The 12,398-nt window shown below is 42.0% G+C and overlaps 1 protein-coding gene across 3 annotated transcripts in view; it reads left to right on the forward strand.

Moving 5' to 3' along the window:
• EML6 (EMAP like 6) overlaps positions 1–12,398 on the forward strand; it is a 3,038,586-nt gene that overhangs the window by 361,086 nt on the left and 2,665,102 nt on the right. For all 3 annotated transcript variants that reach the window (XM_069608236.1, XM_069608238.1, XM_069608237.1), the window contains exon 4: positions 2,148–2,216. In XM_069608236.1, coding sequence (XP_069464337.1) covers positions 2,148–2,216 — 69 coding nt within the window. The remainder of the gene's footprint in view (positions 1–2,147; positions 2,217–12,398) is intronic.

Here is a 12,398-nt window from a genome sequence, read left to right on the forward strand (position 1 = left end):
GATCAAGTGGAAATGTCCTGATTACTTAGCAGTAACCTTCATTACTCCAAGTCGTAGTGTTCCTCTTCATAGTCCTGTCTGTCTTCCGCTCCCTTATTGGTGTGATTTTCATGTTATAGGAAATGGATGCAAAATAACAAGGAATAGCAAATGTTAACAAGTTTATAATTTTTTTTAATGGTTGTGAGCAAGAGCCTAAGTGGAGTCAAGGAAGACGGACGAGTGGGGAATGAGCAGATTGTACCCGTAAACATACATGGCAACATTCTGTGATAAAATCTGTAGGAATCTTAAAGATTAAAAAATATTGAAAAAAATATGTATTGTTTGCCACTAAATCGGTAAGCGGTAGGACTGTTCAAAAAGCAGTATCCTACTGCCTAAATCGATAGGGTTGGCAAGTATGTAGCAGGTGCCAGAGAGAGGGGCGCTGCGTTGTGCAGCTATGCTGAAGAAATAGCATATTGCACTTGCAGGCGGGTGGAAGTGGCGAGACTTGCGCAGGGTGGGGCTGAAATGTGCTGTTTACCCCTGGCTCCTGGCGCAAGCTCAGACCTGCCAGAACTCATTCAGAGGAGTGGCGAGCCATTGCTTCAGCGGCTCGCCCCAGCATGTAGATGACTGGCACCAGGGATCTGAGGTACGGTGAACCATGTGGCTGTTGATATCCAGAAGTGCTGGAGCGGATCTCACGGGCGCCTCTGACAGTCTGGGGAGGTTGCACTGGCGCACTGGTCTGCTAACTGCTGCCAGTACGAACACACCATTATAAAAGCAGCAGCTTGGACACATCCCCACTGAAGAACGTTCCTCGGTTTCTGTGTACTTGCGCACCTTGCAACCATGGCTGAACAGGCTGCTAAATCCAGGCCAACATTTTTTTAAATCAGTATTTGTTGCCACTAAATCGGTAGGCGGTAGGACTGCTTAAAAAGCGGTATTATACCGCCTATATCGGTAGGGTTGGCAAGTATGCGTGAATATAGCCCAGCTTCATATGTGTATGCCTTTTATAAATGATTTAAATGTCTTGCACTTTCTATCAGGTGGCCTCACTGGGGGGGAGGGTTGAAAGAGAGTAAAGACTGCAGTTTTCAGCAAGGCTCTCCTGACAGATGACCACAATTTACCTTGCAGGATTCCACATGACAGCCAGGAGAAAAGCGCAACCTATAGCTGGCAAGATGGCTTGTGTCACTCTCTGAATGTTGAGACCGAGGTGGCCAGCTACGGGGGGGATTCTTTCCGTGTGACAGGGAGAATAGTATTTAGGCCATCAAAATGTTTTTGGGACACACCAAAGCCAGTCAGTACTGTACTAGAGCAGACCAATTTCAACAAGCTGGTGGCATATTCTCCCCACAAGCTGAAAAAAGTGCCCATGTGCTGCGAGAGCAAGCCATTGGCATGGGGCAAATGGCCAGTTTGCCCAAGGTCATGAAAATCCTTTAATCAAATCTGCCTGTGTGTTGTGGAACTACAACATGATTGTTTATAAGCTTTGGAAAGCAAGACTCCAGTAAGGTTTTACCAGTGGGTGGAACCTGCTCCCAGGCAAAGTGGCAGCCAGACAGAAGATGAGCCGAACACTGCCTCCGCTCTTAGCCTAGAACATTACCTCTTAGCCTACAACACTACCTCTCAACATAGAACACTACCTCCTCCCTCAACAGGTATCCGTCTTGTGCACTCTGCACTTTCTCGACACTTAGCTTCTTACCTGGAAAGTTTAATTTAACATTTAATGAAGTTTGCATCGGACTAAAAATGTATACATGTGTTATCCACAATGATCTACACCAAACCTCGCATGCAAACACGTTATCGCAACATGCAGTCTTTTCTATCTCTTGTCGCTCGAAGTCGAACAGGACAAATAAGTTAAGATTTTAATTATGCGAATGGTGCTCCTTTATTTATAAAACAGGATTTTTCTCCAACAAGCAATAACCGCTGCCTCCATTGGAAACTTCATGTGCATTTAGTGGTTCATGATTTATGGGGAAACGATTGTTTTTCTATTCGATTTATATTCCTGCAGTGTCTACATTGTGCACCTACGAGAGTATTTTTGTTGAATTGCTAAAGCGTAATCCTGCTCGGATATGTAAATTATTAACCTAGTGGATGTGGGTGCTTTCTTGCAGATCTTTGATATTGCCTGGGATCCGTATCAGCCGAACCGACTGGTTAGCTGCGGTGTCAAACACATTAAGGTGGGAGCATTCTTTCATTGTAATGTAATGTTATTCAGTTGAAGTTTACACAAATCTGTTGGAAAGCCAATGTCATGTTATTTAAATGGCTTTTCAAAATGTGGAACTATAATGCATGTTGTGACAGGCCATTCCTAACCTCTGTGTCAATTCTAGCCCCATAAGGTGGGAGGTGGCTGTGAACTTACGTCTGTAGGGAAATGCAAATCACTCTAATATCGTTTCGGCACTCTTTCAAACAGAAATTGTGACGTCTGACCACTTGGAACATCCACCCTCCACCCCACTTTTATGATAGCAGTGGGAGAAAGGAATATCTCCAGGTTTTGCAAAGCATATAAAAGTAACAGACTTCAACCGCATTCCCATTGCAGCAGAAAAGCACAGCTTTGTAGGGCAGATTGCATTTCAATTAAAAACGATATGCTGCTTCAATGGCTTATAAGTCTCTGCCTGGGCTGTAGCCTATTATTTTTGCTTACATTGGAAAGGCTTCTTGTTTTTTTTTTCCCTCTCCTCGATGTTATAATAAGGGAAGATAGTGGTACTGTGAGCTGGTTTTGCAGCTATATAGTGTGATTCTTTTGTGTGCAGTTTTTAGAACATGTACAAAACACAATAACATGGTATCCCAGAAATTGTCCAGACGAATCTACTCTGAGTCCGTTCATTTAGGGGGTTTAGAAGGTCTTCTCTTCAGTGCACAATGCAAACCCCATTCACACAGATTTACTATGGAGTTCATTCGAAGATGTTCAGAGCATCTCAGTTTACAGCAGTTGTCTTATACTGTAATCACAAAGATTTGCTTTGAAAATCTGCCTGAAAACCATCATAATGTGGTCATTGCTCTTTAAGAAAATTGGACAATATTGGGTTCGCTCTGTTGGAAGTTTTTTGGAGAGTGCTTACATAATAGAACAGAGCTGTGAACTTTTTTTCGGAATGTTGATGTTATGTGAACAATGCTTCCAAAGCACAGCTATCAGTATTGGAGTGGTCTTTTGGTGTTGAATGAACCGACAAAGTTGTGTATTAGTCTGAAACGAGTGGCCGTCTCTTGAAGCGTGTGGTGTCTTCAGCAGCACTTTGGTTCAGGATTAGTGTTCCATGGACCTGTGACAGTTCCACGGACCTGCGACAAATAACCACTTGACTGGCTCCTGTTATATCTAGTAGTAGTAGTGAGGAGAAGATCAGAGCAGGTCCTCTGGGTATGTGCCAGTTATTAACCGTGTGCAGTATAAGTTGGACTTCAGTCCGTAGAAGGCTCTAACTGCCAAGGAGAGGAGTTTAAAGAAGATTTGGCTTTGTGCTGGAAGCCAGGGCAATTGTTTCAAGGCACCGCTTAATATGATCAGAGTGACTCGGCTGAAGAAGCAGTCTGGCTGCTGCGGTCTGCTCTCTTGAGGTTCTGAATCAGAATCAAATGTTTCATCATGGCAACATAGATGCAATTCCCGTAATCCAAGGGAGATATGAAAAGAGCCATTACTAACTGGAAAGATGTGACCAAGGAAAGATTGCTATGAGAACCTACACGCTAACATTTTTAGAGTGAAGCAGAATTTCACAACAACGTTCGAGGCCTGGGGGACCAATATTTGCTTCTCATCAATGACGACCCCCAGATTGTTTACTTCTGAGCCCTGTTGGGGAGTGGGCCTTAGTTGATCTGGCTAGAGATTTAGTGCCAGGTGCCGCCTGGCATGCCTAGCACCAGGATCTCAATTTTTGTGGGGTTCATTTTGAGACAATTTTGACTCGTCCATTAATCAGCTGCCTGAAAGTAATCTGTGAAATGCTCCGCAGTACAGTCATGGCTAGGGACCACTTTAGGATTAGCTGGCCTCACCCACGCAGATGTACACTTATGATGTACGTACGTCTGATCTGATTAAAGGTTTTAAATGGACATTGCAAAGCAGCAGTGTCAGTGCAGAGCCCTGTGACACTCCATAGTCATGTATCATGTAGGGGATTCAGGTGAAGCCTCTCCAGGGCAGAAAGGATCTCATGCTTTCAAGGGCCCCCTCATGGAATCTGCTAAATGAGACGGCAGAATATGACTGATGGTTTTGAAGACTGCTGAAACGTCTAGCATCATTAGAGCCTGGTGTTGCTTTGATCAAGTGGCTGCCTTAGCCAGAACTTGAACAATTACTGAATTTGACCACCGAGATAAACTGTCAGCTGTTTAAAGCCGATGTCGACGTGCATGTAAAGCAGTGGAACTATGTACCCTGCTGGCCTGCCCCGCTCCCCACAAACTCCATCGTCACACCCCATCTCTCGCACAGTGCAAACCCCCAAACAAACGCACCTGCTGTTTCAAGGGAACGTTCAGTGCATTGCACTGAAGTGCAAGTTTCAATTGCTTACTACACTTCTATTTTAAACGGAAACCATTAAGGAACGGTTTCTTTTTAACATAAAACTATAGTAACAGTAAAACATAATAAAAGGAAGTAGAACACTGCTCCCAACCACTCCCGCCCACTTAAACCACTGGTTTAAAGGAGTGGTTGCCCACTACACTTTTTCTTGATGAATCATCAGTATAACCACTCCGCAGCCTCATGGCAATGTATTACAATTATATTTTCTGTGCAGCATCCATTTTTGATGCACTTACCACTGCAACCTGCCCTTGTTCGCCTCCGCCATCTTGTTGTAACGGACAGTCCCACACGAGCGAGTTAATGTTGTCTGCTCTCTCTAGCAGCACAAACCAGAGCAAGCGCCCCTGCTGGTGACTCCTGCAGCCGCCATAGATTAACATACTTTAAATGTGTTCATTGTCAGCACAGAAAGGCAGAGGATGTTCAACCCCATAATGCATATCAACATTGATTTTCTCTGTTCATTTTCATTACTTTTTGTTTTCAGTAGTATTTCTCTAAGAGCGAAATCAGTCAAAACAGTAATTTAGGTGTTTGTATTAACATGTAATTGTGTACATTCACCATTGTGATTAGAAAAACACCATTTGACTTGAAGAGAACGGGACAGGTCTCCTACACAAGTGAACAACATGAGATTATTTGTATACCATTCCTTCCAGTCTCCAAACACATTGCTGTGAAAAGCAAAGTGTAATAGAAAAAAGTCAGTGGTGTGCTAGTGGCAATTGAGTCCAAGGCGTTTCACATTCCAGATGTCCGTCATCACGCTATGCCTCATGGCATTTTATTTAAGTCCAGATCAGAATTAGGTTATCAGCAAAAGAGAGACACCTGAAAACATTTTTTGTCTTTAGACCAACAACCGTGTCATGTATTTTACGTGATTTTTCTTATAACGTTGCATTTCACAGTTGCATTTGTACCACTTTGCTGTAAATAACTACTAGTGGGCAAAACCACGTTCGTGAGTTTAGCATCATCAATATGAGCAGTCAGCCATTTGGAAGCACTACCACATAAGGGATCCTGATTAATCTTGTCCATCAGTAGATTAAAACCGTGGCACACGCATACCTACAGACAGTATCTGTCTAAGACAAACAGGTTTTTAATAGCAGTTAGCCCATGCAACTTCAGCTTGCGCTGCCTTTTAAGAAATCATGTATGTCTTTTGTCCATATTAAACCGCTTTCTATCACATATTTTTCAACCAATCATTGTTTTGAAAAAGCCCTGAGACCATGCCACGAATTGCCATGCAAAGCGAAACCTACCATACTTACAGCACAGGTACAAAGCACATTTTATGTTTGCCTCCCTCGCCAGCTTTGAAGCCTTCCACCGATGACACCAAGTATATATTTTTTTCATACTTTTCTGGATAAATAACCATTTTGAATAACCCCAGTTGTTACATTTTCTTATGTATAATTCCAGCTTTCTACCCTCCCTTACATTTGGGTTTTTTGTCAGCTGGGTACATGGAATGCCAAGGCAATGACAGATCTAAAAAAAACCGTTTTGTCAAATGTAATACCTATATCAAAGGTGCAAATGTGAACAGCTGCTATTGAACAGCGAGAGATGCCAAAGTCACATTGCATGTTGCAATTGTTTTATTTCTCTCCTATTCAAAAAGTCACTAATAACTTGTGAACTAAACATTTTGTCCAAACTACCAATGTTGGCCTTTGGTGTTTAGGACACAGTTAATTGTAGCGTACACCAGATTCATTTGCAGGCCCCTCATTGAACTTCCCGGCAACCTCGAACTGGTACCCCGTTTGTTTCTGGTTTACCAGCCATGGCACCAGCCCTGCTAGCCACTGCGGGACAGCGTTTTTAGAGACCACAAGGACAACTGCTTCCTTGTGCTCCAAGAAACTACGGGCACCCTACATCAAATATAGCATTTCTTTCAAGAGATCTACTTACAAGCTAATCTACCTTTGACTAATCACAACAAAGGATATGTGCAAAATAGTGGCTAGATAATACCTCCTGATGACCCACTAGAAGGATAGTGGAGAAACACCTGTTGAGGTTATGAAACAACGTTCAGGCTTTGGAAGATATTGTACGTCATTTTTTCTATTGTGATGACCTAATCAATTCATGATATATCGGAGAGGATCTAATAAAAAAAAAAACTTTGAACGCCTGACTGTTTCAAAATGTCCATCTTTAAAGATTGATAGCTGGTGCAATTCTTATATGCCCCACCTTCGCTTTACCAGACTGCTAGCCACCATTGCCTACAAGTAATTTTGTATGTTTCAATGCCTTTGTTATTCTGTCTGATCCTACATCACACACATTCTCTCTAGCGCCTCCCAGGCTATAGCCTAAAGGTAACCAGGTCGTCCATTCAAGCCAGAAGAGGCAAGCCAGAAGAGGCAGGCCACAGACCAGTAGCCATATAAAATCTGTACACACACTCCAGCACAGGTACAGAAGACTGAGATTATAAAAGGTTCACATTTTTAAAGTGTTGTTGCTATTGTTGGGCAAAGGAACACATTATTTTCTGGTGTGCAGTAGAACAATGGTCACTGTTAGATATACAGTCACTGTTACTGTAAATTGACGCTTTCTCGAAGAGTTTATCCTGACAATCAAATCACTCTTAGAGGCTGACTGTTATGAAAGATTGACATACTGGCCATTTTTACCAGTTGGGGAACCATGAGATTCAATGATTTGCTCAGGATCACACACTTTGGTTATGAGGTGAAGGTGGAATTTGAGCTCAGTCTGCTATCCCTGCAAGTGACCATATCATCTTCTACTTCTTGTTACAGCAAGTAAAGATTTGTGAATGTTTTACTTCATGAACTATATTAATGACCAATTTTGTAGACATGACTTGGAAACTTAACAAATCTCATAATAAACCATAATGACTACATTTTTAAAAAAAAAATGGCAAAATTATGTGGGGCACTAATTTCTTTGAAACAGGAAGCAATGTGGTTGCCCCTGCCATGGTATGTTTCTTGAGGCATGTGCCCTTTTGCCATAACCTTAGGCGTCACTGAAACATCCTCATCCTGCAACTTATTTGTTGCTGACCCACCCTGTTAAGAAATGCATGAGACAACAGTAGGCTGCCTCCGTCTGTCTCCCCGTGGAGAAAGACCGAACTTTGTTAAAGAAGCCAGACAAAGGGAGTCATTCCTCCTGGCCCTGTTTTGTTTGAACTGTGTGAGAGTCAAGATCAGGGGAAGGGAGTCATTCCCCTGGTGTATATTTGGAGAGACTTCCTTCCCCCGGTGCATCAAAAGAGAGTAATTCTGCTGGTAAGAACTTTACTTTTGCTTAAGTCTCTTAGTTGTAGTGTAAGGGACAGAATCAGGGGTATGACACGGGGTGTTGATGGTTTTTTTTACATTCTGCCAGTTCCTTTGTTTTAGTTTGAGACAGGGAAAACCCTCATAGAGTTGGAGATAGTTAGGTTTTCTGAATCTAATGAAAGTCTTTGCCCACAGGCATGACACCACCTGTTCAGTTGCCTTCTTCTGCACCCTTACAGCACAAACATTATTTGTTACAGTATACACAGAAGGCATTGGCAGATCGGTTGATCGAATTGGCCTTGAATTGTGGCCTAACCAAATGCATAATCTAAAGAGGACATAGAATATGCTCATCTAATCTGCTACTAATTTGGGTGACAAAGATTTTGGAGGACGTTTTTTGGTTGCATTATTTCTTGTCAATAATTTACCATGATATTTATGTATAATTTCAATGCCATGAATCTTCATTGCCATGGTGAACAATAGTAGGTCAGATAGACTTAGGAACTTATTTTTTTTTCAAAACTGGCTAAGCTACCCATTCTTTCTTTTGATGAAGGCCAATCCATATCGCAGTTCTCCACCACTTGCCTCTTCGCAGCAGGTAGTTATTTGATGGTTTTCAGACCTGGTTAGCTACGTCCCAAAATAAGTTGAATTGTGTTATTTTGGATAAATTGCAGTTTATTTTTATTTGGGATAGAGGCTATTAAAATAGTGCTGGTGGGAATGAATCATTTGTTGCGACATTTCCAAGTGGAGGATAATTCTCCTGGAGCTGGAGGGGTGTTTTTTTGGACCTACAGAAAACGGCAGCCCTGAATGACTACCGCCACCACTGGGAATTGTGATAAATCAGTAATGATTCCTCCCAGAAACCTAGTTTGGGACCCTTCTCATGTGGCCAGGGAAGGGCTGATTCTGCCTGATCCCGACCCTGGGGGTGGTGTTCTGCGGGAGGATCATATGTGGGGGCAAATAGGCCAGGAAGACTGGGAACCCCCCCCTGTTTAATCTTCCCTGTGGCCCCACAATTTTAATGGCTGTTTGCCAAGTAGAAGTCATCAGAAAGTCTAACTTTGTTAACTGGGACTACAAATCCCATAAGTACTGGGACGTGGAAGAGGGCTGAAGAGTTATGTAGCAGTAGCAGTCAGGCAATTAAGCCTGATAGCCCACACCTGAGAAGCTTAAAAGGCCCCTTCAGGTGCAGGAAATTAGAAGGAGCTGAACTGTGGCTGGAGTGTATGCAGTAGTAGTAGCAGTAGCAGCAGCAGCAGAAGGAAGAAGGCACAGTGTTGCAATCCAGGCAGAAATGGGAGAGCCGAAGGGACGCTGGGGCTATGATGCAACAGATTTCACCTGCTTATCCTGTGAGGGTCCTGTTTCCCCAACTCTGATGTGCAGAGGCAGCACAGCAGAAGGCGTGCAGGAAAACTGCCTTTCCCCATGTGGGCCTAATAGCCGAGATTGCAAGCAAGAAGCGTGTTGGAGACAGTGGCAAGAAGCGGTCATGAAGCTGTGAATCTCAGGAGCGAGAGGGGCTCCTTAATTGAGTGGCTGGACCGGAGACTTCTTCAGGGAGGAAAGGGGTGTGTCCCAAGTGAAGCCAGAAGTTGTGCAGCATGCAGAGAAAGGAACCCAGAAGCCAGTGAGTTGAGCCATTCGGATTCCTTGAGCTAGCACTGCTGGCTAAATAATCACTCGCGTAAGAATAGAAGTGATGCAAAGTTGACCATTGAGTCTTTAACAAAGGAAAACTTGAATTGTAGAACTCAAGTGTGATCGGACATTTTCTCTTTCACTTGTGTGAAGCCCAACCGCTGTGAAAATCAATTATTTAACTTAAACCTTGTATGGCACATGAAGTGGTTGCATGTACCTAAGTACAGTTCTCGGAGGAAGAGTGACCTCTGAATCTTAATAAATGCATTTAACAATTGCTAACAGATAGAAGTCAAGTGTTTAAACATTGTAATTATCAGTTGGAGTGAGCAAGCATTACCCAAGCAAAGAGAGAGCAAGGAATTTGCCAATTGAGACTGAAACTGGCCTTTCCCAAAGCCAAAGAACAATCTAAACAGTACTGTGAGCCATATAGAATCACAGCATTGACTAGGATACAAGTGTACACGCATTACCTGAAGCCAGGAGAATGGCGACAAAGCTACTGGGTAATTATTCTGGCTAACAGTAGACAGAGATATAAAGGCAAGCTTGGGGAAGGGAAGCTTGCTATTTTAAACATTATTTGAAGTTGATAGGACCTACATTGCCAAAGTCAGTAGGAAGAAGAGAGATGTGTGTCCTAAAGGCAATTCTAGGTTGTTGTTGGTTGCACAAAGACAAGAGAGGCAAAGAGACTGCCCTCTGAAAAGGAAGCTTCAGAAGAAGAGTGCCTTGTCTACTTGAAGGTGTTGAAGTACCAGATCATGAATATTGTCATAACCAAAACCTGTTTTACGCCCCAAGTATTGAAGCTGTGGTGGTGTATTTGGTTGTTGGTAGATGTGAGACTTCAGTAGCAAAAACAAAGGTGGAATGCTATAAGGCAAAGGAGTAGGTCCTCATACTAAACTGTTGTTGAAGTTGTGGAAGTGGAAGTAGAAGTGCTCTGAAGTCGTCCTGGAAAAGAGACCTACTGTGACTCCTAATTTTATAAACAGACATAGCAAGTGTTAACCAAGAACTATGTTTCAACATTTACAGAAGTTGTATTTTCTTTGCACTGTGTAATTTCTTCTTGGGCAACTGGAAGTTGCGGGGAAACATCATGGCTGGGAATAATAGTGATGCTATCTTGAGGAAGTGTACAGTCTTTATTTGACCAAGAAGACATTTATTTATAGTGTAATTGGTTAATTAAAACCTTAAACACTTATATGAATTCAATTCATACAAATATGATATTGTTTAACATATACATTTAAATATATTTTTTAAAAACAATATAGATTGTGAAATAAGTTAATCAATCAACCATTCGACGAATGTGATCATTTTATATGGTCCACCGCCTAATAATATTCTAATCCTAAAATACCAACAATTCTAAGATCCTGAGCTACTGAAATAGTGAAATAAAATGAAATGAGGGAGACATTAAAAACCCATTAAAGACGTTGAGGCTTTCCAAAATAGAACATCTGTTAAGTTTAGGCATCTGAGCCTCCAACCTCTCTTGGTGTTCAGAGGTATGGCTACTCAAACAGTTACATCCTCCCATTTCTTAATTAAGTCTTTCCATATACAATAGGCTGCACCTACATACATCAAAGAAGAAGCCATATAGATACTTGACCAGAACTGATCAGTTGATATCATTCTTAAATAATGGGTTAAATCTTTATATCCCTTTTTATAATAAAGTTCGGCTAATTTGTCGCATTTCGTAAGAAGGTGTCTGATAGTTTCCACCGCCCCTTTACACAGCCTACACACCCTTTTATCTCTTGGTATGCCTGTCCATCCTCCCACATACTCCAGACAAGAAAGAAGGTTTAATCTTAATAACATATTGAATCTGGACAGTTCCATATTTGCTTATATAGCGTCTAGGTTTAGAAGCTTCCAAGCCTTGTAGACCATATTCCTTTTCTTATTTCCAAGGGAGTCAAGATTAATACACATGTCCTGCCATATGGCTTTCTTTTTCAAAATTTTAATAAGGTGAACTGGCTCAATAATTTCACCTGGGAGCTTCAAATTTATATCTTTTAAAAAGCTAGTAGAAGTATGTCAAAGTTCTTTCATGTAACAATTATTATTATTCATCTTAATCATACAACTACCATTCAATTTTAGCAAACCATCTTCCTTTTGGGATAGCATTCTTATATAAAGTTTACAGCAATTTATCTTCCAGAATGTGGTGAGAGAGGTAAGGCCTAATTCAGATCTAATTGCGGCCATAGGAGTGGATCCGGGAAGTCTTAGTGCTGGTTTCCACAATTTACCTTCTATTTTGTCCAAGTGTTCCAAGAATCTAGAAGGCAAAGATTCAAGGGCATACAGGGCGCCCGGTACTATGCAGCTTTTATACATTTCTAAAAAGCCTTCAACTGAGTGCCCACCTTTAGCTTTTTTTGTTGTCGGAACTTTGGGTTAACAGAACTTTACTTTAACCTTGAAGGAACTAACAACTGAACTAAGACTGTATCACAGAATACGGATTTCCTTGTTTCCTTTTTCTTTTGTTGAACATTGAACTGAATTACCTTGGAACCTGGGGAAAGGGAGTTCACTCCGGTTATCAAGAGAGACTGTGAATATCATTGTTGATGTTACTATGAATTGCCTTATATTTCTTTATGTATTTGATGTTTAAGTGTGAAGGCCAGACATCCAGTGGCGGCCGCTTTCATAGGGCGGGGGGGCGCCGCCCCCCCAGCTGACCCCCAGTGTGCGAGATTATTGTTGAACAAGTTCCCTTCTGCAGACCAAATTCAGAAGTTCTGAATCTGTTCTGCTCTGCATCA

This window comes from Ambystoma mexicanum, chromosome 4q, assembly GCF_040938575.1.
Source record: "Ambystoma mexicanum isolate Mex_15411 chromosome 4q, UKY_AmexF1_1, whole genome shotgun sequence".
NCBI classification, from domain to species: domain Eukaryota; kingdom Metazoa; phylum Chordata; class Amphibia; order Caudata; family Ambystomatidae; genus Ambystoma; species Ambystoma mexicanum.